The 25,166-nt window shown below is 53.9% G+C and overlaps 4 protein-coding genes across 4 annotated transcripts; 3 read left to right on the top strand and 1 right to left on the bottom strand.

Moving 5' to 3' along the window:
• Nucleotides 1–3,145: 3,145 nt before the first annotated feature.
• Nucleotides 3,146–7,667, top strand: CORC01_09750 (SIT4 phosphatase-associated protein; the record flags this gene model as incomplete). The annotated part of the gene is made up of 5 exons (XM_022621379.1): nucleotides 3,146–3,814; nucleotides 3,876–5,513; nucleotides 5,561–6,229; nucleotides 6,356–6,574; nucleotides 6,912–7,667. The coding sequence occupies 5 exons, from the start codon at nucleotides 3,146–3,148 to the stop codon at nucleotides 7,665–7,667; spliced, it is 3,951 nt and encodes a 1,316-aa protein (XP_022472118.1).
• A 1,569-nt stretch (nucleotides 7,668–9,236) lies between these two features.
• On the top strand, nucleotides 9,237–10,457 carry CORC01_09749 (alpha/beta hydrolase fold protein; the record flags this gene model as incomplete). Its single annotated transcript, XM_022621378.1, has 2 exons — nucleotides 9,237–9,451; nucleotides 9,524–10,457. The coding sequence occupies 2 exons, from the start codon at nucleotides 9,237–9,239 to the stop codon at nucleotides 10,455–10,457; spliced, it is 1,149 nt and encodes a 382-aa protein (XP_022472117.1).
• Nucleotides 10,458–14,730: 4,273 nt separating this feature from the next.
• CORC01_09748 (uncharacterized protein) lies at nucleotides 14,731–15,311 on the bottom strand (the record flags this gene model as incomplete). Its single annotated transcript, XM_022621377.1, has 2 exons — nucleotides 14,731–14,984; nucleotides 15,167–15,311. 2 exons carry the CDS (start codon nucleotides 15,309–15,311, stop codon nucleotides 14,731–14,733), a joined length of 399 nt encoding a protein of 132 aa, XP_022472116.1.
• Nucleotides 15,312–16,142: 831 nt separating this feature from the next.
• Nucleotides 16,143–24,817, top strand: CORC01_09747 (AMP-binding enzyme; the record flags this gene model as incomplete). Its single annotated transcript, XM_022621376.1, has 3 exons — nucleotides 16,143–19,088; nucleotides 19,137–24,131; nucleotides 24,614–24,817. 3 exons carry the CDS (start codon nucleotides 16,143–16,145, stop codon nucleotides 24,815–24,817), a joined length of 8,145 nt encoding a protein of 2,714 aa, XP_022472115.1.
• Between the last annotated feature and the right edge of the window lie 349 nt (nucleotides 24,818–25,166).

Genomic DNA, 25,166 nt, shown 5'->3' with positions numbered 1-25,166 from the left:
GCTGGGTGTCCAGGATATGGAAGGGCTCACATGCGATCCAGAAAAGAAATGGAACACACGACGGAATGGAAGAAGAAATCTTGCCAGGCATGCCAGATAGATCTCCCATCAGATGGGGGAAACGAAAGGTAAGAGGAGAAATGAGATGAACAAGACCAGCCCCTGATTGCCGGTGGAGTAGAGAAACGAAAAGGGAGGCGAATAAGGAACAACAACGATTTTCTTCTTTTGTCTTTTTTCTTTTCTTTTTTTTTTTTTTTTTCTTTCTTGTAGTTCTTCTCCCATCCCTTGAATCCCCTTTTCTCCAAAGAAAAACAACTGGGGTCGGATGTGCTTGGATGAGCAACTCGAGACGGAGGGAAAGGCAGAGCTGATGCTGTTAGTGGACTGGTGCCTGATACAAACGTCTCGTCCCAATTCTTTCATGTGTTGCGGGGCATCAGGGCAATTCTCTCAGCCGAGGAACCTCCGATAAGTACCTACTAACCTTTTAGAGATTGAGGGGCACGGGACTCGGGAATCTACCAACGACAGGACTCTGCCATCTTCCCACGCGCGTGCCACGGAGCAGCAATTGGCACATGGAAAAAATCCCATCTCACGGACCAGGCAATTCCTCATTGGATCGGAGATCATCTACAGATTGAAGACTAGGGATCTTTAGGTGCGTTTCGTCTCGATTCGATTCAACAAAAAACCCTGGTCTAGCTCGCAAAAACCCAACACACACAAACCAAACAGAGAAAAGAGAATGGACGGCTACTGCATCACCAACTGGGTTATTGAGTCACATAATCTGCGCGGCTCTTGCATCTCAATCTCCAGTTTTCCCCCTCTGCCTGGAGAGGGCACTAGAGGGGTATTTCGGGCCTGACACTGTCTGGCATCACACCATGCTGGACGCCCGCGAATAGACAGAATTGCGGCGGATAGGACCCGTGGACCCTTGCCCTCACGGCCCCTCTTTGGGGTGCCTCAATGGTGAAATCGGGTACAAGTACTCCGTAAGGTACGGAGTATCAGTACGGGTATCTGGTTTTGATATCCTTGGTCTACCTAATGCCATCCGAAGAGGACCACGGCGACGATGATGTCCTCGGCCGATTCACTGACGCACCCTGGATATTTCTTTGGAAGGGCAGTTTCACTCTCACCATTGCTTTTGTCGCTGACATTGGTGATTGGAATTGAGCAATTGACCCGAGCGTCGGTCTTTCAGAAAGAGCACCCCGGCCGGAACCTGAATGAGGCGGCGCCACCATGGCTTTTAGTACTCGTCTTCAGCTTAGCCAACTTTCTTTGTCTCGCCTTGTGTAAGTAGGGATCCGTACCGTGGCGCCGAAGGGCGTTGGGCCAGGCCGTGAATCGAACACCGAGTCCACCAGTCCATCACCAGCTTGCTTCGCGCAGAGCAACATGGCAGCCTGGCAGTCACGTACAGGCACAAGGTACCTACATATAGGTATCCGGACTTGCCTCACCTCGTGGCTTCCGAGAGACAGCCGGCAGCCGGCAGCCGGCAGCAAGTTTGGTACGGAGGAATTAATTAACAGGCGGGAGGCAAGGTAACCTAATATGGGCCCGAATCTGCCCTTAGTACATTGGAAACATGACGATTTCTTGTGAAATGGGACAGGGAGCAATAACTTGATTTTCCCACTGTACTTTTCCGCAATGGAAAAACACAGCGGACTGGTCTGTCCCGTCCCAGTATCTCTCGCATCATGAATACTACCTTACCTAAGGCAGGGAACAGTACAGAGCTCCGAGGGCCCATTAAGGTACGCGTACAGTACCTAGGTACACATATCCGTACAGGCACACACAAACAAACCAAACACACCCGCACCGCTTGCCGTAGGTGCAGGCGCAGCAGCACCCGACGTCAGCAGCATCGCACCGTTGCCAGCTGGAACTGGGCGTGTGAACAAGGACCTGACTGAACCTGGACCTGAACTTGGGCCTGAACTTGGGCCTGAACTTGGACCTTGACCACGCTTGAATCCGTCTGGTCCTTTCTTTCACCAAGGCACCCGCTGTCCATCCCACCTCTCCCATCTCTCCCACCTCTGCCCCCCCCTTCACCCGCAAGTTGCAACCCAACTCCGACCCCCGACTCATCTCGACTCGACTGGACTCGACTCGACGTCCGTGGAGCCAGCGATTCGATTGGCCAGAAGCACCTTACCTAACCTAACCTTACCTCAAACCCGCTGCTGCGCAATCCAACCTCGACGACGTCCGGTGGTCCATCTTACCTCACCTCACTTCACCACACGCATTCCGTGTCCCCAAACCACCACCACACCCCTCCCCCCAAGAGAGAGACACAGAGAAATAGAACAAGAACCACGCGACCACATTCGAGCGCCCGACATCCGACGACTGACGAAGGCTCTCCATAGATCCTTGTCTTCGCACGCGGCTTAGAGCGACCTCTGTACAACATAACGACCTGACCCTTTTCCCGCTTTTGTACGTACCCTTGTCCCTCCTTCGCCCGGTTGCCCTCTCCCACTCGCTGCCTCACTGCCTCACTGCTGCTTCTTGGTGCTTCTTGGTGCTTTGTCTGCTCCGGCCAAGTACGCGCCTTGCTGACTACCCTCCGAACATCCTCCTTTGCCCATCATTTCGCGGCTGTTTTGCCGTCAAGGATTGCATCGCCAATTTTCCCTCATCTTCCCCCCCTCCATTATCAATCAGCTCCTCTTTTCTGGGCCCGATGCGCCGGCCCCTCCACTCCGCCGGCGACAACACCTGCAGACTTCACCACCGAGGCCCTCCTTTTCTTTTGACCTTGCCCTCGCCCTCGCCTGCCAACCAACACAGTCTAGACAACCTCCTTGCTGACCCTTTTTCTCTCCTCGCTCAGCCGTCAATTATTCGAGCGACCGATACCCCCTTGAACCCCATTCTTCGCATGCGCTGAGCATTCTCCATTGAGACAACGGCTGGGCACCCTGTACTTTCGCTTCGACTCGGTTCCTTCAACCGACACCCGCCCTTTATCTATCCCGCTAGGATACCGACTTTCGCATGCCCGGTCATCGGATTGCTGTCCAGTTGATTGCTTTATCGCTCTTTGTCAATCGTCGCCGCGACTCGTCCGGCGCCGTGACATAGCCAGCCGACAAATACCGCCAACATGTTTTGGAGATTTGGCGGATACGCCAGCATATCCACCATCGACACCATCTTAGAGAAGCCCGAGTTCACCGTTGAAGACCTCCTCGACGAGAGCGATCTGATCCAAGAGCTCAAGCAGCACAACACGAAGCTTATCGAATACCTCCGCGAGGACAACGTACTCAAGACATTGCTCGAATATGTCGTCGCCCCCAAGTTAGAACCGGTCGCGGCCCCGGAACCAGATGAACCCGCCGAGGAGATCAAGGGCAAGGGTCGCCTCCTTCCCTTTTCGAGACCTCGCGCCTCATCCCGAGCGACCGATACCGACAATGAGGAGGAAGAGCAAGAGAAGAAGCGTAATCGCTATGCCTACGTCGCGGCTGAAGTCTTGTCATCCGACACGTGGTCCATTTACGAGGCTATGATGGAAAACCAAGCTCTCGTTCGAGAGTTTTGGCAGTTTTTAAAGCGACCCACGCCCCTTGACCCTCTGCAAGCCAGCTACTTCACAAAAGTCAACGAGGCATTGTTCGATAAGAAGACGGAGGAAATGGTCATCCTTCTCAAGGCTCTACCCGAAGCCGTGCCTGACTTGCTCCGTCATGTCGAGTGCCCAATGATTATGGACTTGCTCCTGAAGATCATTGCTCTAGATCGCACAGAGGGCGGCCAGGGCGTTGTAGAGGTGCGTACAGCTGGGCATTCCTAAGCATGATGTTGAGAGCTAATCGAACCCATCTTTAAAGTGGCTGTACGGTCAAGATGTCGTGCCGACTCTGTTGTCCTGCCTCAGCCCCGAGCACAGTTGGGTTGTCCAGACAGCTGCAGGTGACTTTATCAAGGCCATCATCACCATTTCGGCCAACGCATCGCAAAACGAGCAGCAGTGCATCGGCCCGAACGAACTTACTCGCCAGCTGGTGTCGCAACCCTGCGTAGAACAGCTAATCCAGTACATGCTAGGAGGTGGAAACCCGCTGACCGTGGGCGTCGGTATCATCATCGAAGTGATCAGGAAGAATAACTCGGACTATGACCCCGATGTTGGCACCGAAGCCAACTCCGTTCCCTCGAGCCGAGACCCCATTTACCTCGGAACCCTGCTCCGCTTGTTCGCGCAACATATCCCCGATTTCGTCAACCTCATCATGAACACCCCAGTGCAAAAGGGGCCATTGGAGTCGACCTTTGGCGAAAAGATCGAGCCTCTCGGTTTCGACCGATTTAAGACGTGCGAGTTGATGGCTGAGCTGCTTCACTGCAGTAACATGGGCCTACTCAACGAAGTTGGTTCCGAAGATGTAATTGCATCGCGAGATGCTGAGCGCCAGCGCTTAAGAACGGAGGGTAAGCTTACCCCAAACCGAGGAGAAGAACCGCCTTCATCTACGGATGATTTGACAATGCGCATGGGGCGTTCTTCTCCCGAGGAGGGACGTCGTTTAGAGGTAACCAATATCTCAGACGATGACGGATTCGAAGAAGTTGAGCCCAGCCGCGAAATGAACGAGGACACGTCCCACGAATTCGTAAAAGCAGAAGAAGAGATTCCTGTCACTGCACCAGCCTCATCTTTTCTGGACAGAGACGAAGATGATTTTGTGGACGAACCGCTTAGTTCTCCCCGACTCAATATCGCAGATGACAAAATCAAGGAACAGCGATTTGATGACCCCGATTTGGTCGTCGCTCCCCTTTCGCCCAGCAAGCCTAAGACCGCCTCCATTGATGAGACTGCCGTAGCGGACTCTGAATCCAAGTCCGAGCCCGAGCAAAAGCCAGACACTGCTGAAGTCAAGGCTGAGGAGCCGGCTGAGAAAGAGGCGGAAGCACTCGAGATTGAGAAGAATTCGGACCCAGACGCCTTAGGCGACAAGGCCTCAGATGATGCTACCATTAGCAAGGTAGAGGAACTTTCGCTCGACGAGAAGGCTGACCAAACCATTGTTTCTGAGGATAACCAGAAGGGCGACGAATCTGACTCTTCTGTTGTCTATACTCCTAGCGCCACCGATTCGGAGGCAAAGACAGAGCCAGCGGAGGCAGCACCGTCAGTTCCTGAACCTCCCCAACACCCCGAAGACATGCCAGCTCCTCTGTTCTCCAAGTCCACCAATGATTTCGATATCAAGGCTGTCGACGACGCTGCTGCCAAGGAGCCCGGACCCGAAGTCGAGCCAGCTCCGGAAGTCCCTATGGCCCCTCCAATTTCTGAGGTGCCAGAAGCTCCGGTAGCTCCAGGGTCTGACGACAGCGCGGCAAAGAACGCTGGAGACCTCCCACCTGCGGTTCCTGAGCGACCCGATCCTAACAGCGTAAAGCCGGTGGTGGGCGACTACCTCAAGGTGCAATTTGTCGAATATCGTGTTGTGCCTACGATCCTGGTGAGTTTATCATTGTACGTAGTTGTACTGAGCTAATTATGGACCAGTCCTTCTTCTTCGCCTACCCGTGGAACAACTTTCTCCATAATGTGGTATATGATATCGTTCAGCAGGTTTTCAACGGGCCCATGGACAGGGGCTATAACCCAACCTTGGCAGTATCGCTGTTCGAGGCTGCAGATATAACGACAGCCATCATCAAAGGCCAGCTCGCTAGTGACGAGTCACAAGCCAGAATGAAGACTCGCATGGGTTACATGGGACATCTCACTCTCATCGCTGAAGAGGTGGTGAAGTTTACGGAACGTCACCCTCCCGAACTTTTGTCTGAGACTGTCCTTGAACGGGTTATGGACCCGCGATGGATTAGCTACGTGGAAGGCGCCCTCGCCGAGACTCGCGAGCGAGACAACGCCATCCTCGGCGGAGTTCGCCCCGAAGTGGCTCTGGGTAACCGGGCCGGCATGTCTGGCAACGGACTGGCAGCAGTCGGCCTTTCTGGCCTTGGATCATCATTTTCCAACTCTCAAAGCAACACCGGGTCTAACGCGCTGGCTGATGCGGGACTCAACGGGAACGCGGACCTTCAGGAAAGCAGCGGTAATGGCATCGGTCCATTTGCCATCAGTTCAGGCACTCTCATGTCTGGCTTCGGCAGCTCCAGCGACGAGGAGGATGAAGGGGAAGAAGAGAACGAAGATGATGTTAGCAATGAGGTGAGTGATATGCTCTCAGAGCTCCGTGAGATGGAACCACCTGCGTTGGACCCCTGGACCCAATCTCTGATCGACGACAACAAGCCCAATGTGGCTGAGGCGAAAGACCGGAAAGAGGATGCGTAGTGCGCAGACGAGGACGGAAGACCCCACGCCAGTCAAATTACCCAAGAGGATTACATCGACGGTGCCGGCTACGACTTTGGACATGGGAAAGATGTAGAGGAAGAGCGCAACGATTCACCAGTCCTTGTGTCTCAGGATGATGATGATGCATGGAGCGATGAGCTCGGAAACGTGGAGTCTGACGAGGAGATGCACATGATTCGGCCTTCTCGTGGTTTTGTGTCATGGCTTAGACGGAGAACGGATAGACATGCACAAGACGAGAACATGGGAGAATAGAGGGGGCCTGAGAGGGATGTGTGAGAGGATGGTGTTGGGCGTATTCATGATATATCTTGAGGCGGCGAGTAGTGTAGGATTACACGTCCTTGTTCATGCCGGCGTCAATTCCTTGGGATACCAGACAACTTTGGACTTTTCTTATCCACTTCAGCCGCTTGCGATCCGGGTCGTCTTTGACAACAAAACAACAACTACGAAACTTGCTCCCGGGATTTTTCTTATTTTATGCACGAATGCCGGAATGAGCTTCCCTCGGCTAATACTTATCTTCTAGTTCCGGGCTTACACGGATCCATTGAACAACTCCTCGTCGTCTCTAAATCCGCCGTCGATTCCTCCGCCTCCACCGCCACCACCCCCACTGAACAACCCTCCTTCTAGAGCGCGTTTGCAGCTTGCAGCTCGTTTGGCTATGCACCAGAAGAACCAGGCCGCTGCCTCTCAAGCAGAGGATGGAGACAACGACAATGACGACAAGGCCGAGTCTGGTGAGGGCGAGCGGTTGCAGAACCCGTTCGCCGATGACGAAGATGATGAGGAAAACTCCAGTGACGAGGATGATGGCGACCGCCATGGCCCAGGAGCAGCTGCGGCAGTTGCAGGTGTCTGGGGTCAACCAGGAAGTGGCTCGTGGTGGCGAGGAGGGGGACGTCAGGGACAGCAACGTTTTGACGGACAAGATGATTCTGATGAAGAAGACGACGATGAGGAATTTGGCGATTTCGCCATGCCCGAAGTGGAGCCGGCGCCGGGCACGGATCCCAATGAGAAGGTGATTCTGAAGCCTCTTGCGGTACATCCGCCGCAAGGAGGTTCAGGAGGCAAACCCTTCAGCGGGCTGTGGCCGTTTGCAGGCAAGAAGGACGGCAAAGATGACAGGGCGGAAGGTGAGAAGGGACCATCTGAGGAGACGGTGGCGGGAGACGACGAGAAGCCGGTCCAGGCGGCTGTCGAGGCTGCTCGGCGGACAAGCATCGAGGATCCGGATGACGATGAAGAGGTTGTGGTGCAGAAGCCGACGAGCCTCTGAGATGAATAGACGCGCCCATGGCTCAATGCGACGAGTAGACGGTTATGAGTCGCCGTTTTGTACAATTACTTGTTTGGTTTACGCTGCATCTGTAAAGTATGATTGAATGGAGAACATGCACGAAGCTGGGCTCTATTGATGTGACATTGGCATTCCTCTTCTTGATTTCCAGTCCCCTCTCGTACCCAATCTTGGATTTTTTTTCAAGGTCACTCGAGAATCAATCATGTTCTGAGCGGAGGTGAGCCGTCCTGCGTAGATTCCGCTAAAGGAAGCCGACGAATGTGTCGGCTTCGCCTGGGAGCGATCCGGCCATCCCACCGGAGCTCCGGACGCATTTCGGAAGCGCCATGCCGAGACCTATATTTTTCAGCAGCCCAAGGAGCAAGCAACAGTAATTCGCTACCGTATAAGAGTCCTCAGCGTGTCCTTATTATTCAATGAGTCAGACACAGCCACCTGGGCTGACTGTTTCGGTTATCTGGAAGATGGGACGAAGCCAGGAACCTTCATGCTCTCTCTCCGAGGAGCTTGGAGCTGGTCCCTGCTATCGCCAGAAACTAGTAGCCAGTCGTAGGCGATAATGATAGGAGGCTCTATCATTATTAGAGGGAAACTTGACCCCTCGATTCATGGTCGAAAACCACAAACCAGAAACACGCACTGAAGTCAAGCACAGGCAACACGCATCCGTCCGACAAGGCGTAGACCTTGTGCCTGAGCCCACACCTAGCGTTTGACCTGCCAGGAGCAAGGCATAGCATGAACGTGGCCATGCACCCTGCACCCCTGGACCCTCCAGTCCTTCCCCATCTTGTTTCCTGACGGGAAAAGAAAGCAATGCGGCACTTCTTGGGACAGCGGCAGCAGCATGACGCCGAGGCAGAAAGAGGAGGTAGGGACCTGGAATCGAGAATGCAGGCGAATCAGCAAGCCATCGTCGAGTCGTACAGTTACGGGTGCGGTTTACACAACTAAAATCGCTCTTGTCCACGTCTTCTCATCCGTTGCACATACTCATCTACGCTGCCGTGCGCCTTCATGTAAGTCCTGCGATGCTTCACACAGCTCCATCGTCATCGCCGCCTGTGCTTCTTCCATTCCCTGGCCATCGTTCGTCCGGGTACTCGGTGCCTTGGCGATTCCCGGACACAGCAAGCTTGTACATTAGGCCGTCCCGCCCGCCGGGCGCTTTTGCTGCCAAAGGGGAAGCTTTGTGAAACCGAGAGTCCGGCACGCCGACAGGCCTCCTTCTCTCTTTGCGTCCAAACGCACGATGACGCCTCGTTGTGGCTATTATTGCTGCCGGTCCATCCCGTCCCAGCCTGAAGTTGTTCGTCTGTTGCGAGGAGACACGTCGGCTAATGCGCTCTGTTGTGCTAGCAGATTCGTTCTCGTCGTCTCGGGACCATCGACCTCTCCGACTCCGTACCTAGGGTATCATCATCACTCGTGTTTCTGCGATTCTCTCTTGACGAGATTGTGCGGACGTTTGCGGTGATCATATAACGTCGGCCAACACCCTGTGTCGCAAAAAAGTGAGAAAGGCATTTGCGAAGCATGTCAAATATGGGTGTAGCAGGGAACGCAGAGTCCGGCAAACCGGTCTACCAGCCGGTGCCCTCGATGCTCAACCGCATCGTGTACGGCACCAAGATTTCCACGTTACAGCACTGGTACTTCCAAAAGGCTGGCTTCGAGGCATGGAGGTCGTACTTTTGGCCCCCTGCCATACGGCCCGATCTCATCAAGCAGTACGACTGTAGAAAGGCGTTGCCCGTTCGGTATGTTTTCCATTACACAAGACAAGACTAGACACGACACGAGGACAAAATCAGCTAACCAGCCCGACACAGCATCTTCTTCCCCTCCGACTACGACCAGACCTCCCCGCAAACCCTTCCCACCCTCTTCACGATCCACGGAGGCGGCTTCTCCATCGGCGTCCCCGACGACGATGACGAGTGGAACCGCACCTTTGCCGACCTCAACGGCTGCCTCGTCATCGCCCTCCACTACTGGAAAGCCCCCTGGGCCCCCTGGCCGCACGCCCTCCACGACCTCGAGGCCCTCTACCTCGCCATCGTCGACGACGAGTCCCTCCCCATTGACAAGTCCCGCATCGCCATGGGCGGCTTCAGCGCGGGCGGGAACCTGACGCTCTGCCTGTCGCAGATGAAGTCCGTCAGGGAGCACGCGACCGCCGCGCCGAGAGCCGTGGTGCCCATCTACCCGCCCACGGACTTTGTTACGCCGACGGCGTCCAAGAGGAATCGTAGGCCGTACAAGGTTGGGCAGTTGCCGGGCATCCGAGGCCAGAAGAAGGATTTTGTGCTGGATTTTGCAGAGGTGTTTGATTGGAGTTATATCCCCTACGGCACAAACTTGCGGGACACACGGATCTCCCCGCTGTATGCCGAGAGGGAGGACTTTCCCGACAATGTTTGCATCGTCGCCGCGGAGCTGGATTATCTGGCCTACGAGGCGTGGGAGCTGGCGTGTAAGCTCGGGGGTAAAGGGAAGCCTACCTCGGGGATGGCGGGCCGGAACGAGGTGGCCAAGACGCAGGAGCTTGTGGAGTCTGGGGACGAGAGGTTTGGGTGGGAGGCGAGGGACGCGCGGGGGAGTGTCAAGTGGTTGTTGGTGCCGGATGTGATTCACGCGTTTGATTTTCACGAGATGGGGGCCGCGGTGTCGGATGCGGAGAGCGTGAGGGATGGCAATGCGAAGGCGGTCAAGGTGATGAGGGTTGTTGGGGAGTGGTTGAGAAAGACTGCTTGGAAGGCGTGATTTGGGGGGATGAGTCTTCGTGTTGGATGCACGTAGAGTATGCTTGAGGTGGAGGTATGGCTGATGTTGGTGCTTGGTGTACGTTGTTGGTGGTTATGTTACGTTGGACTGGGTACGTTGGCGTTGGGGGCAAGGGTGTAACGAAGAGACGTAAGAGTTGCAAGATAGACTTGATTCCAAGCGACAGTTCATTGAATATCAAGTCTTTGAGGCAAAGGTGAAAATATGACGTCGTGTGACTATTGATTTGGTAGGAAGATTTCCAACTTCTGTCTCCTTTACCGACATGAATCACTCAAAATGGCAAAGACTACAGGACTTCTAACCGCTTCACTCGGGCAGTAAAGCAAAAAGGGAGGGGCTTTGCAAGGGATTTGCTTGGATTGGCAAGTGTGGTGACGGACCGGATCTCGTCCGGTGCTCGCAGGGGTGAGCCGTATAATTAAGCAGTAGGCGTACAGAAAGCGCCACCGCTGGCTGATCAACCGTTTTTACATGCAATAGACTAGTATAGAGGTGAGGTTGGTTGGGAGTGAGATCAGTAAGACGTCTTGCTTTGAGTTGAACTTTTTGATTCCGAAACTGTATGGCTGTGATGTACCTTGTAGCAAGCCACCGACTGAGAAGTACAACTTTGAATCATGAAAAGTAATTTTGAACGAAATTGAGCTGCACTGTAATCGGGGTTTGAACTAAGACACTTGACAGAGAACTATTTCATCAAAAACCATCACTTCGTTGCGTCATTAGTATGGGCAGCCTACAACCAGCAGTGAGATGCTATCGGACGTAGCAGGATTTCGATACCTTCTCACCGACAGCTGAGAGGACCAAGATCTTGGATCAATTACTTTAATAGATTTGCAAAAAGTAATTCCGTGTTTGAGGCACATGGCAAACAGATCTGCATGGTGGCTTGGGACGTGTGCCGGTTCCCTCTGGCATCCTTGGCCATATAACAGTCGAGACCTCTTCCCAGATAAATTGCGCTTCGATGTCTGTCTTAAAATTTGTTGCTTCATCGACAATGTGCCTTCGCCAAGCCGGTATGTTTTCGGGGAGCTCCATCAGAGAGTATGCATTCCCGCCAGAGGAATGAGCAGATCCACCCCGATGATATTAGCAACCAAAATCAAGTACCATGTTGTCTAAGAAACAACATTGCCCATGTCGATGCTCACGGCAAACACCACTGATGTCCATCCTGGCAATCTGGCATAAGAGTTGCAAGCAAGGTTGCCTCGATTAGCTTGATGTGACCGTTGACGTGCCCGGAGACGAACCAATGGTCAGCGACAAGAAATCAGAATTGCGAGACCTTTCCACCCTACGATCTGATTGCTCAACCAGGCGCCCGTCACCGTACATGTAGCATTGTACCTATCTATGCTGCTGCTGTGCCGTCTGACTGCGTCGATCTGGGTCCGTTCCGTCAGCCCTGCACCGATACATTGGACTTCTGCAAGTGGCAGCTAACCTGTCCGTCTGTTGGGCCACTGTACTAACACGGCGGGCGCACTGCCAATTCGATAAGCGCCGTTTACCGCAGAAGCCTGGGAAGTCATCTAGATCAAATCTCTTTACGCGTTTCCGCGACCAAAGTGACAGGGCTGGTGAGATTGCCGCTTGGCGTGGGAGGTTAAACCGGGAAAGGGAGTTCGCCCATCGTGGTGTGTGACTAGGCAGCTGTCTTGCTCGCCATAATGAGCCAGTGCAACGCATGGCAGTTCTATTTGATAGCTCATGAAAAACCCCAAGAATGCAGTGAAATGGCTTGCAACACCAAATGTGCCTTCTTGCGGCTGCTCAGAGGAGGATTGGTGATCAGGTTGTTGTACACATGGCAGCGTCGGACTTCCGTATGGGAGCGGGACGGAGGTGAGGGGCAGAAAACGGAGACCCTCGGAGGTGCGGGAACCGGAGGCACTGAACGATCGGCACTGGAAGGATTTGGACACGCTTCGCTGAAGGTTGCCCGAGTAATACCTCAGACCATTCAATATTTGGAGTATTCCTTGTCATCTGATTCGTATACGCTCAATTTCATTGCCCTGCAAGGGCGATGCAGGCACTGATAGCGCTTCGTATCGCAAGACGTGTTGGCACGACTAACATGGTCGTCTTATATGAGCTCACGGCTGAGGACTTGGGGATTATACCCAGACCTCAGCTTAAACACCCATACACGGCAATGGAATTCAACTAAGCACGAAATGAGTAGGGACAGTTCGACAAGATCACATGCAGTCAGAAGGGGAGGCGACCTCCTATGCAGCTCGGCAGTTCCCCCATCACATGGCGAGCTTGCTTCAAGGAGAGAGTGATTGACCGAATTACTGCCTGTGTCTTCTTTGGGTGATGTGCTGCTTGTGTTAAGGTTGGCCGATAATGGCCGAGATCAATCCCGTAAACTCCTTTTTGAGCGAGAGTTCCAATTACCGTTGTTGGGGTTTACCCGTCTCCAAAGCGCAGTCTGTTTTGGGGGCCTGACACTGAGTCACCCGGGTAAGTAGCCCCATTGCCTCGTCTCTGCGGAAGATGGGAGGAACAAGGCAGATCTGTGGGGTCCATGTGGCCGTCAGGAGATGGAGGAAAGGGCGAGAGCCCGAGCGTCAATGTCGGACGGGAGTGTCAAACTAGATGAAGGACAGGCCCGTGTGGTGGACGCTTTGTTGGAGCTGGTGAACAGCTTGGAAGCTTTCCTCAACTGGCCCGTCTTTTTTCCCCTTCTCTTTTTTTTTTTTTTGCCTCGGTCTCAGGCCTACCTGCTTTTGAAACTTTTGCTCAGGTGGGTCAGATGAGCTTGCATACATGTCTCGTGGGAGAATTATTTTCGTCTACTTTGCCGCCGCTGCTAGAGTTCTTGCGATGGTTTGGAACCATGATATAGTGCGTATTGGGGCTCTAGGGCGGTCTTGGGGTCTTTGATCTTGCGAGAGGGGATTTGCACATGGTACACGACCTCTTTTCCCTTTTGAGACGGCTCAAAGCTACGGTAACATCGTGCCTTGGGGGTGCTGTTGGTGGTTGACGTTGACAGTAGTATTGAAGCCACCAAAGGGTTGCTGCCGCGTACGCCACATATGTCTCAATGGCATAAATGTGGCAATGGTCGAAAAACTGGAGAAACGGGAGGGTTGAAACATGGGAATTGAAAAACATCTCCGGCAGTGGATGCGCATTATGAATGTGAATTTGACGAGGCTTTGCTGACATTGCCATCGAGCAGCAGGGTTGGACCTGATATGAGGGGGTTCTGGACACTGATGCTGACTGCGCAACATCGTGCCGAAGACACGAGATTTCGTCCGAGCATGGCCGGAGGCCGTTATCTGGGAGAGGCAGAGAGGGGACAGACGTGAGAGTGATTACGAGAGTTAACTGTTCCCGATTCCCAAAGTTTACCATCCTGCGAATCATGCTTAGTCTTCCGGGGCCAGGACCGGGACCGAGGACGCGAGTGAGGAGAAGATGGTCGCATTTTGTCATACCCTTAAAAGTTGACAGTCTGACTGCGGCAATGATACCCGTCAGCCTCTGGGCATGTGTAAAGTGTAAGAGGGAGGGACGCGAGGTTCGGGTTTCAACGGCGGGGGAGCTAAGTAGAAGATGAGAAGAGAATTGGAGATTTGGGTTTTGGATGAGTTTAGTTGAAGCAGCTGACTGCTGATGAGAATAATTGAGAGACTGTTACCATTTTGGGACACCAAAGATATGAGAAGACAGTCAAGTATCCGTCAGTGTCGAAGCTTTTGCGATGCTGCTGTCCAGCCCCCGTCGGCGAAGGGAAATAGTGGCGACAGACCGGCGTCCTCGACCGGAGATGACCCAGCTACCAGCATGATGCCGGTCTAAGTCTTTACATTGACGGAAAAGTCTTTACAAAGCTGGAGACTATTGGGCGGGCCGTTTCTAATTATGAAGAGACGCTTCACACCGGCAGAGTTGCGCAGTGTTTGGGCTCAGCCCCCTCCGCTAACGCAAGGCACCGCAAGCATAGCCGCAGTGTGAGTCCAGTCTGTGGGAGAGTGTGAGTCCCTTAGGGCGCTTGTTGGATTTAGCATGTCCAATGACACCAACCGACCACCAACCAACACGCGAATGTTGCTGATTGTTCTTTTGTGGCTAATGCGACGTGCAAGTGTGGCTGACGGGACACAGACCACAAGACGGTGCTTTACTGAGGTTTGATTGGCTTAAAATAGCTGAATCCGTAGCTGAGCGAGAAGAATGTCCTTGAAACGGCAACGGTACGTACCTGACCTTACAGGCCTCAGAGTAGAAGGCACGTACCGACGACACCGGCTGCTGACGCCGCGCCCGTTGGCCTTCCATTTTCTTGTTTCGTTTCTTCCCACTCGTCCTCCTCGTCCGCCTCTCCATTCTTCACCATCTCGCTCAGCCCAGAAGCAAGCTGGGCATGCCCCAACCCTGTCGATTGGACTCCTCCCCGTGCCGCGTTTCCCTCTGTCTGATTGCTGAGAACGGCTGCGTTCCTCCCCGTGTGGCTCGGAGACGGGAGAGTATCTGCATAGCCATCCGCACGGCAACGCGAAGATACCACCACGCTGCTAGGACGGTGTCCGGGGCAGCGGACCAGACAGGATATTGACGAGGCGGAGCGCGCATCTTCACCCTATTCTCGACTTGCTGTTCAGCAGCACATGGCCGCTGCAGAACCACTCAACTCCCAATTTGTCTTCACTCACCGTATCCGTATCCGTACAGAGTAGCATCTTCATCTCTCACCAACGTCTGCGGATGCCTGCCCCCGGCCCCAACGTTGCGTTCCACCTCCAGCAAGACGCGGGTATGCAGATCCAGCCCGCGGCAGGCCGTGACAAGGCATGTCATGGCGTGGCGCGGCATACCTGACCTCAGCACCTTTTTCGTACGCTCCCAACTGGTCGCACACCATCCACAGCTCGCTTTCCTCTCCCATCCATCCTGTCTTTCGTCCCGTTAGTCACTCATCCAGACTGCCCACCCACCCAATACTCCGTACAAGCCTACCGCTCCCCCACCTTCTTTTGCTCTTCAAGCTGGACCCCAGAACGTCAGAGGGGCCGGGGCCATGGAAACTCGACCTACATGATGCCGGTTCCTGGCCGCTGCCAGCTACCTACCCATCTCACTCACGTCTTGCCCTGCCTCGCCGTACGGTACGAGGTACTTGCTCTGCAGAATCTGTTTGCAAATCAGAGCTCCGTCTCGCTGGTCTTACTCTTCCTCTAGTGAGCAAGAGGATCTGAAGGATGAATAGAGCTGCCAGAAAAGCTGTCTTTGCATTATTTCACCCTCGCCATCTCCCCCCCTTCCCACCTCGATTTCTTCTTTTGTGATCTTCTTGCTCCGGCCCTTGCTTGGGTCATGTCCTTAAGGCTTTGTGTGTGACATTCCTTCGCCCTGTTGGCCTTTCATCACGTTACCTCTTCAAAGACGGGCTCCAACAAACACGCCCCAAGAATCGGCGCCCCCAAGCTCGAGATTGTTCATCTTGTCCGACCAACGACATCACCTTTGGCATCTTTGACCCTCCTCAGAGACCAACCTTTGATCCGTGTTATTTGGCCGCTTCTGCTCGGCCGTCTCCTTTATTTTTGTTCATGCATCTTTGAGATACCCCTCCCGAGCCATTCACCCAGCTCTACCCTCTTCAGACCAGACCGAGCACTTACATCCAATATGGCCGCCATAGACTCAGTCAGCCCAAAACAACTCCCCAGAATCGACACAACAATGTCGTCATTCCAGACAGAATCAGTCGAAGATAGACTTCTATCAGCGACTGCCACCGTGCTAAGTTTGCCGAGGAATAGCATAGAATTATTCGACTCGTTTTCTGACTTGGGCGGCGACAGACCCACAGCCGTCGCCCTTAGGAAAAGGTGCATGAGCCTCGGACTTGGACTGAGGACGAGCGACATTCTACGCTGTCAAACCTTGGCGGAGCTTCAGACCTGCATCACCCCCTTCGTTCAGACCGCGTCTGTGTCCAAGGATTCTGAAGGAGAGAGCAGCACCTCTCCCTCCGATGTCTTCAGCTCAAGTCCCAGACGAAACAGCGCCTGCTCAACTTCCTCGTGCGATTCCAGCAACAGTTCCGACGCAGCGCCAATAAAATCACCACATTCAGAAATCGAACGATTCATCCAGTCTACGTCCCAGATCAGGAGCGCAGCCGTAATTAGACCAAAGGCTGGCTTCTTGGAGGGCAAGCTCGTGGCATTCCTGACGTTGGCGTCGGGCCGGATATCGCAAACCAGCCTGTCCAGTATCCGACTCATTCCCCAATCGCAGATGCACTTTGCAGGGAGCCAGGTCGCAGCTGTCCGACTGGCTCTCGAAACCTCGGAAGGGTCTCATTCGGTGCCAAATTCATGGATCGTGCTTGACCAAATGCCTTCAAACGGGGAGGGCTCCGTCGACCGGAGGCGGCTCCAAACATGGATTCAGAACATCAACGAGGATATGTATCACCAAATATCGAGTCTCGAGTCTCACGAGCTCTTCCAGGAGCCCTTGACCGAGATGGAACGTGTTTTGCAAAAGAAGGTCGCCGATGTTCTTCGGATACCACAGCGGCAAGTTGGCCTGAACTTCTCATTCGGTCAACTCGGCGGCGATGACATTTCCGCCATGATGCTTGTCGCGGCATGTCGGACCGAGTCAATCATAGTGAGACCCGAGGACGTTCATCAATGTCCGACCTTGGGGCAGCTTGCATCACTCGCATACCGCAAAACTCATCGCAACGACACATGGAACGAGGAGTCTACCGAGGGCTTCAAGCTGTCGCCAGTACAGCAGCTTTACTTCGATACCGGCATTGGCGGCCGCATTGAGCAGCGAATGGACACTGGTGGTGGCTACCGGTTCAACCAAAGCATATTGCTTCGCGTCAAGAACAATTCGACACTGGAAGATATTCACGCCGCCATCGCCACTGTGGTCGGTCATCACTCCATGCTGCGCGCTCGTTTTAGGCCAGGCGTCGACGGTTGGACTCAACGGATTATTCCCAAAGTCGACGGGTCATATGGATTTCGCTACCACTCGGTGAGCACGACAGAGGAGGTCATGGACATTATTGCGCAGTCACAGTCAAGTATCAACATCGAATCCGGGCCGGTATTCTCAGTCGATCACTTTCGAACTCATGATGGCCAGCAGCTTGTCTACCTACTCGCTCACCACCTCGTCGTGGACATGATGTCATGGCGTATCATCATTCATGATCTCGACGAGTTATTGCGAGAGGGAACTTTGTTCTCAGAACGTTCCATGCCGTTCCAACGATGGAATGAGCTTCAAGAAGAATATATCAGCAGCAATCCGGACCAGCTTGCGATGCCTTACGATCTTCCCAGCGGCCAGTACGATTACTGGGGTCTCGAGGACTCACACAACACCTACGCCGAAATATCAGTCGCAAGCTTCACCCTCACTCCGGAACTGACGGCGATTCTTCACACAGCATGCAACCAAGTCTTCAAGACTGACATGTCCGACATTTACATGGCGGCGCTCCTCCTCTCATTCAGCCAGACGTTTCATGATCGTAAGGCGCCTGTGGTGTGGAACCAAGAGCATGGCAGAGAACCTTGGAGTCAGGATATCGACATCACAGAGACCGTCGGTTGGTTCACATCACTGTGCCCCGTGTCCATGTCTGTCGACATGGCCGATGACTTCCTTCACATTTTGCGCAAGATGAAAGATACAAGGCGCTCGATCCCCCGCCGTGGTTGGAATTACTTCGCATCTCGATATTTTGGTCCCGAGGCCGCCACTCGCAGTACTGAAGGTTGGCCTTTCGAGATGATGTTCACTTACGCCGGCTCTGTTCAACAGCTTGAGCGGGAAAAGGGCGTTCTTGAGCAACTCACCATTCCTGGAAGGCTATGGTCTACCGATGCCGCCGACATTGGCTCTAGTGTGTCCAGAATTGCTCTCTTCGAGGTCTCCGCCATGGTCGATCAAGGTTCAGCTTCCGTCCAAATTGTCTACAACAAGAACTCCAAGCACCAGGACAAGATTGCTGACTGGATTCAAATGTATGAGCATCTGCTTTACGAAGCCATTGGCAGATTGCGGTACCGTGGCCAAGAACTCACTTTATCTGATGTTCCTATGCTGGACACCACTTACGAGGGCCTTGCGAAACTCAACACCGACCGATTGGTCGCCCTCGGCCTATCCAGTGCTCGGGACATTGAGGACGTCCTCCCCGTCACAGCGCTGCAGCAAGAAATACTCATCAGCCAAACCCAAGATCTGGAGACCTGCCACAACAGTGCCATCTACGAGCTGTCGTCACCGAATGGCGTCTTGGCTGACCAGGCTCAAATTTGTACCATTTGGCAGCAGATCGTCGCAAAGTACCCAGCTCTGAGGACTGTCTTCATCGACAGTATTTCCGAAGATGGTCTTTTCGATCAAGTCATCCTGCGAAAGTGCTCACCGGATATGCTTTTTGTCGACGCCGAAGCAGGAACAGACCCCTTGGCTGTTCTCGATGCCTTGCCACCGATGAGTCCGACGCCGTCTAATCCGCGCCACCGAGTGTCAGTGTGCAAGTCCCACGCGAGCACTTTCCTGAGGCTTGACATCAGTCATGCGCTCTGTGATGTAAGTTGATAATCTGTCCAGTCGAATCATTCGCTGACAACTCCCTAGGCTTTGAGTCTTCAAAACATTGTTTGGGACTTGAAGAGAATGTACAACTCTAGCAAGCTGTCGATGAAGATGCTTGACCCATCACACGCGGCTTGCATACAATACATCTCATCTGCTCGACAAGATAACAGTCTCAACTTCTGGATTGGACGTCTTCAAGAGACTCGGCCATGCTTGTTCCCGCGCCTCATGACAGTGAACAATACCGCCATGCAACACACAAACTTCCACATTGAATTGCCGGTAGCTCAGATCGACGAGTTCTGTCGATCGCAAGGTATCAGTCGATCAACGGTCATGCGCATGGCTTGGGGTCTTGTTTTACGCGCCGTCACCGGCTCAAGCCAAGTTTGCTTTGGCTACCGCTCATCAGGTCGAGATGCAGGAGACGCTCCCGCGGGCTTGATTCTTTCAGTCGGCGCTTTCGAGAACACAACGGCATGTTCAGTTGGCCTCCAAAACCACAAATCCGTTGCATCAATCCTCAAATCCGTCGAGGATGACGCTGCCGCTTGCAGACCGCATCAGAACGTACCAATGTCGGAGATCCAGCACGCTTTGGGCCTCAAAGGCGACAAGCTCTTCAACACCTGTCTATCGTACCAAGAAGAGCCCCACGAGCTCAAGAGCCGATTCAGCTCCACGCGTCCACCCATGAGGCTCTCCTGCATTCAAGCTTTCAACACTCCTGATTTTGACGTCACATTTTCCCTGACTCTTGTCAATGGACAGCTTGTCACCGGCGTTTCTCACAGGCTCATGACTCCCTCCCAGGCGCAAAACCTCACAAATACTTTTGGGCGTGCTGTCATTGCCATACTTGGAAACCCGGAGGGTGCACTCGGCAGCATCGACCTTTTCACCGACAGAGACTATGCCCAGTTGTTGATCCGGGACTGGGGATCGGAGAATGCAAATGATCCTACCCCTGGCTGCGTCCACGCCTTGATTTCACAGCAAGCACGACTCCGCCCAGATGCTCAGGCTATCTGCGCCTGGGATGGCGGGCTCTCGTATAGACAGGTTGGCCGTCTCGTTTCTCGTCTGGCCATATACCTCACCCAATGGGGCGTTCGTCCCGGCGTTTCCGTACCTGTCATTCTAGACAAGAACAAATGGGCCGTCATCAGTATTCTGGCCGTGTTGAAGGCCGGTGGCTGCTTCGTGCCCATTGACGCCGAAGATCGAGCCAATGTTGAGACATTCGTCCGCCAGCTCTCGCCCAAGGTCGTCATCGCAACGGACATGCTCTGGAAGAATTTGGAGGCAATCGTCGATGGAGTCGTGGTCGTGGATGACACTCTTTTCGAGGTTGACTTCTCACTGGAGGCACCCTTGCCCATGGCCGCGCCAAATGATGCCGCCTGCATTCTTCTTTCGCCAGGCTCGTCCCGTGGCAGAGAAGCAAAGGGAATCATCTTTCACCATGCAGCCCTGTCTTCAGCATTCGTCACACAGGGTCGCGCCCTCAATCTCAACATGGAGAGTCGTGTCATGCAGCTTTCGTCTTTCAATGTCGATACTGCTTTGATCGAGCTACTATCGACATTGGTGCACGGCGGCTGTGTTTGTGTCCCTTCTTCTGTCGAGAGAACTAGCGACATTGTCGGGGCAGCTCGCAGGATGGATGTCAACTGGACCTACATGACACCCGTCCTGGCACGAAAGATGACACCCGCTGCGATCCCCAGTCTGAAGACCGTCTGCTTCAGAACCCGGCGCCTGGACGAAGATACCTGCGCGCCCTGGGTAGCCAAGACGAAAGTCCTGCTCGCCTACGGTGCCCCCGATATTTGCCCCCTCGGTGTTTCCGTCTTGGAGGTCAAGAAAGCTGCCGATCTTACCCGTGTGGCACCTCCATTCCTCGGAAAATTCTGGATTGTCAACCCTGAAGATCATCGTAGGCTGATGCCTATCGGCGCAATCGGCGAGCTCATCATCGAGAGTCCCACGCTGGCGCATCGATTCATTCCCGGTCAACCCTTGGCGCACCTACCTCAGGACTCTGACATATCGCTCGAGGATGGCAAGCCTCGAACGCGCTACTTTAAGACAGGCCACCGTGTACGGTACATGGAAGATGGCCTGCTCGACTTCGTCTCTAGTGGCCGCGACGATGTTGAAATCAATGGGCAAGTCATTCCAGTTGCTGAGGTTGAGCAGAAGCTCCGCCGATGTTTAGGCCAAGGCGTGGATCTCGCTGTTGAATCCATTATCAGCCGCGACGCGCAACCCTCACTTGCTGCCTTTGTCGAGCTTGGAGAGAAGCTGTTTGAGGGATCGGAAGATCTGACAAGGATCTCTATCACCACCAAAGAGCGCACGTACATTGCGAAGAAGCTCATCGAGTCCTCATTGGGCACTAGTCTGCCATCGCACATGATGCCAACCATCTTTGTTCCCGTTAGGCATCTTCCTGTCACGCCCTCATTGAAGGTCAATCGTCGCAAGCTCCAGAAGATGGTCAGTTGGTTGTCACAGGAACAGCTACAGGCTCTCTCCTCAGTCACATCGCCCGACGAAGTCCGCGCGGTTGGCATCAAGCCTCTTCCGCTTACCCAGGTCGAGGAACGTATGAGATCTATCTGGGCGACTGTCCTTGGAGTAGATGCTTCAGGCATACGAGGAAATCAGAGCTTCCCTATGCTGGGCGGCCAGAGCTTCCTCGCAGGCCAGCTTGTTGTCGCATGCCGTAAACAGGGACTCATCATTGCCCTGCCTGATATTTTGCGTGGCGCAACCCTCACAGAGCTTTGTCAAGGTGTAACGCTAAGCGCAGACTATGCTCTTGAGACTGCAGAACCCGAACAAACCGCCGCCCCGTCCTTGGGGTCCACCGCAGAGATGCTTTTTGAGGAGCAATTTATCAAAGATGTGATTGCTCCAAAGCTCAACGTCGAACGAGACGCCATCAAAGATGTCGCAGAAGCATCTGCTACTCAGCTCAAATTCCTCGAGGCCGGTCTGCTGAAAGGAAGTTCAAGCCTCACTTACTTCACCTTCAGCTTCACCGGCGCAGTCCAGACAAAGAAACTTGAGGCCGTCTGCATTTGCCTCGCCAAGATCCACCCCATTCTGCGGACTGCCTTTGTCTCTCACGAGAGGCGGGTTTACCAGGTCGCCTTTAAGTCTTTTGTCCCAGAGTTCAAGAGGATCGAGGTTCCAACATGGAGGGTATCGGCGATGACGGAGAAGTTGATCAAGAGAGACCAAACAGGCTCTTTCAACCTCGAGGTTCCCATGACAAAGTTCTTCTTCGTCGACGCCGGAAAGCAGTCTAATCTGGTCCTGCGATTGTCTGGAGCGCAGTACGACGACGCTTCTATCTCGCTTTTGCTGCAGCATCTGAAGAGCATCTACAATGCGCCGTCCTGTCCGCCGCGAAGAGCGACCTACTTTGATTTTGTCCGCTCTACGCAGTTGGCTCATGCCACTGGTGCACAGGATCACTGGTCGTCCATGCTTGATGGCGCTAAGATGACCCAAGTCATTGCCCACAGCAAGCCCCCAGCGATAAGCACCAACGTCAAGGTAATGACGCAGAAGGTCTCGGTCATGTCCTTGGCCAACTTGGGCATCTCCTTTGACACTGTAGTCAAGTCAGCCTGGGCCATGGTTCTTGCCAACCTCTCCGGCTCAGGCGACGTCCTCTTTGGTGAGATTGTCGAGGGAAGACACCTCAGGCTGGCCGACGGATCCGATGTTTCGGGTACCCTTGGCCCAGTATCAAACGCGATTCCAGTCCGCGTGCGTTTTGCGGAGACTCTGAGCAGCCCTCTTGAGCTTCTCAAATATGTTCACGGCCAACGCGTCATGAGCATTCCGTTTGAGAACATGGGCTGGCTCGAGATCGTCGAAAAGTGCACCAAGCTCCCGTACTGGACGCGCTTCAGCACGGTCGTCGAGCATCGCCATCAGGAAGCCGCCAAGGAAGCAGCAGTCTTCAACCTCGGCACCACCAAGTGCAAGTTCAGCGTCCAAGAACCTCTCAGCAGGGACGTTTACGACTTGCACGTTACTTCTACCCAAGAAGATGCTAGCAGCGGTGATATTTCTATTACCTTCTGCGAGAACCGCATCCCGAGTTTGTTTGCCAACGAGACACTTAAAGCGCTCTGCTCCGGCATTGAGCTTCTCACTTCGGTTTCCATGCTTCACCCGCTTATCCCCTCCTCGGCCGACTACTGCGCCGTCGCACCGCAGATTCCCTTGCCTCATCTGGACATGGAGACAAAGGCGACCAATGCCGGCTCTTCCTTGTCTGAAGACCACCGTAAAGCTATCCAGCTAGGCATCTCCAAAGTCTGGACAAAGATTCTGGATCCCCGGTCACTCGGCGTTCCAGAATCACAACTCCCCAACGCGGCGTTTTACGATCTCTGGGGCAGCATGATGCCCGCATCTCAACTCGCCGAGTGCCTTACGCAGGAGCTGCCCAAACTGGGTCTACCTGGGACTCACAACCTGTCAATCTCCATGGAGGAGATCATGGCGCACCCGACAATGGCGGAGCAGTTCGAGCTCGTAGCGCGCAAGATGCGCGACGCAAAGAGAAGGACCATTGCCGAGGTCCTCTCACCCAAGTCGCACCCCGCGTGGAGCCGCGGGTTGAAGCGACTGAGCACAACAGTGATCCGCGACAAGGCCTCTCACCAAAGCGTGCTGAGCAGCACCAGCGCCAGCTCATCTAGTTCCGTGGACGCCTATCGCAACCCGAGCGCGCAGCAGCCACCCATGGACTCCATCACCGAGGGCGCCATCAGCGGCGTAGGCAGTGTTCGCGCGAGGAGGCCGGCGTCGCCCGTCGAGCTGGAGGGCCCACGGAGGCCGAAATTGAGTCTGGCGGTTCAGCATGACGGGAGTAGTATGGAGAGCATGACGACTGGTAGCAGTCGTACGGATGAGGAGGGCGAAGCGAACCGCGAAAGTGCGGAGAATGAGAATGAAGACGGCGATGTGGTTAGTCCGTTGAGTGTTTCGACTGCGCCGACTCCGGTAAGGGAGAGCAGGATACGGAGAAAAGCAGGGAGTGTGTTGAGCAGGATCAGTCTTGTGAGTCCCGTCAGTGTTGCAGGGTCGAAGTCGTCGGGACATTATTGAGTGGTGAAGTGGATGATTGTACGAAAAGTGTTGTTTCTATTGCCTTGAGAGGCTGGAGCAGTATACCTCGGGACGTTTCCTATGTTTATAGCGAGCAGATTGTCGAAGCTGCACGATGAGATATCCTAGAGATGCAATGCTAGTGTTTCGTTACATTGAAGCTGTTCCCATACTTCTTCCAGTTGCTTGAGGTTGTACCTTTCGTAGGACGGGATGGCGTTTCATGGATTCTGTATAACAATCGAGGTCTCAATCTCATAAAATCTGATATGAACTTGTAGTCTTTTCGTCCTTGGTCCAAAGCTGGAAGAAGCGTCATCGCGCACTTTGTTTAACGTTCACATTAATGATACCCACACCATGGGCTAAACGAGTAGTTGCTTGGGCGGCCATATTTCTTTTTCGCCGCAATTGTCTCTAGACCACCTCTTCTCCGGTCTCCGTATCATATCGGAATCCGCAACAAGGGCCCCGGCGCCGGACTGGGAATTCTCCAAGCCTCTGACCTCGTCGCAACTCTCCGTGAACTCGGTCTCATGGTAAACGAGACTGAAGTCGAGCCGGCAGATGAGAGGTCATGAGACGAACGGCATATTTAGTAGCTCAGGAAAGGCGCAAGGGCGCCTGCCCGATTATACTCGCGGGCAGTTCCGCCGCTGGTGTCGCCGCAGGGCTTCCTGCATCTCAAGTCCGAAGAGGATCTCTGGCGCTTCTCGGATCAAGTCGGGTATCCGATGGGTCTCCCACCATGAAGATGTCACACGCTTGGCGAGCACGCAAATGCGCTGAAATGGCAATCCTGAGGGAATGATTGGCCATTTGGAATGCGAATACGGTCCATGATGGTGGGAGTCCGTCAATATCCAAAGAAAGCATCCATGAATGTTTGCTTTCTGAAGCATTCATGGACCTTGAAGTTTGGGCATTGTA

The sequence above is a fragment of the Colletotrichum orchidophilum genome (assembly GCF_001831195.1).
Source record: "Colletotrichum orchidophilum strain IMI 309357 chromosome Unknown Scaffold_90.1, whole genome shotgun sequence".
NCBI lineage: Eukaryota > Fungi > Ascomycota > Sordariomycetes > Glomerellales > Glomerellaceae > Colletotrichum > Colletotrichum orchidophilum.
Note: the sequence above shows the minus strand (reverse complement) of the source record. Positions and strands in the feature narration are given on the sequence as shown.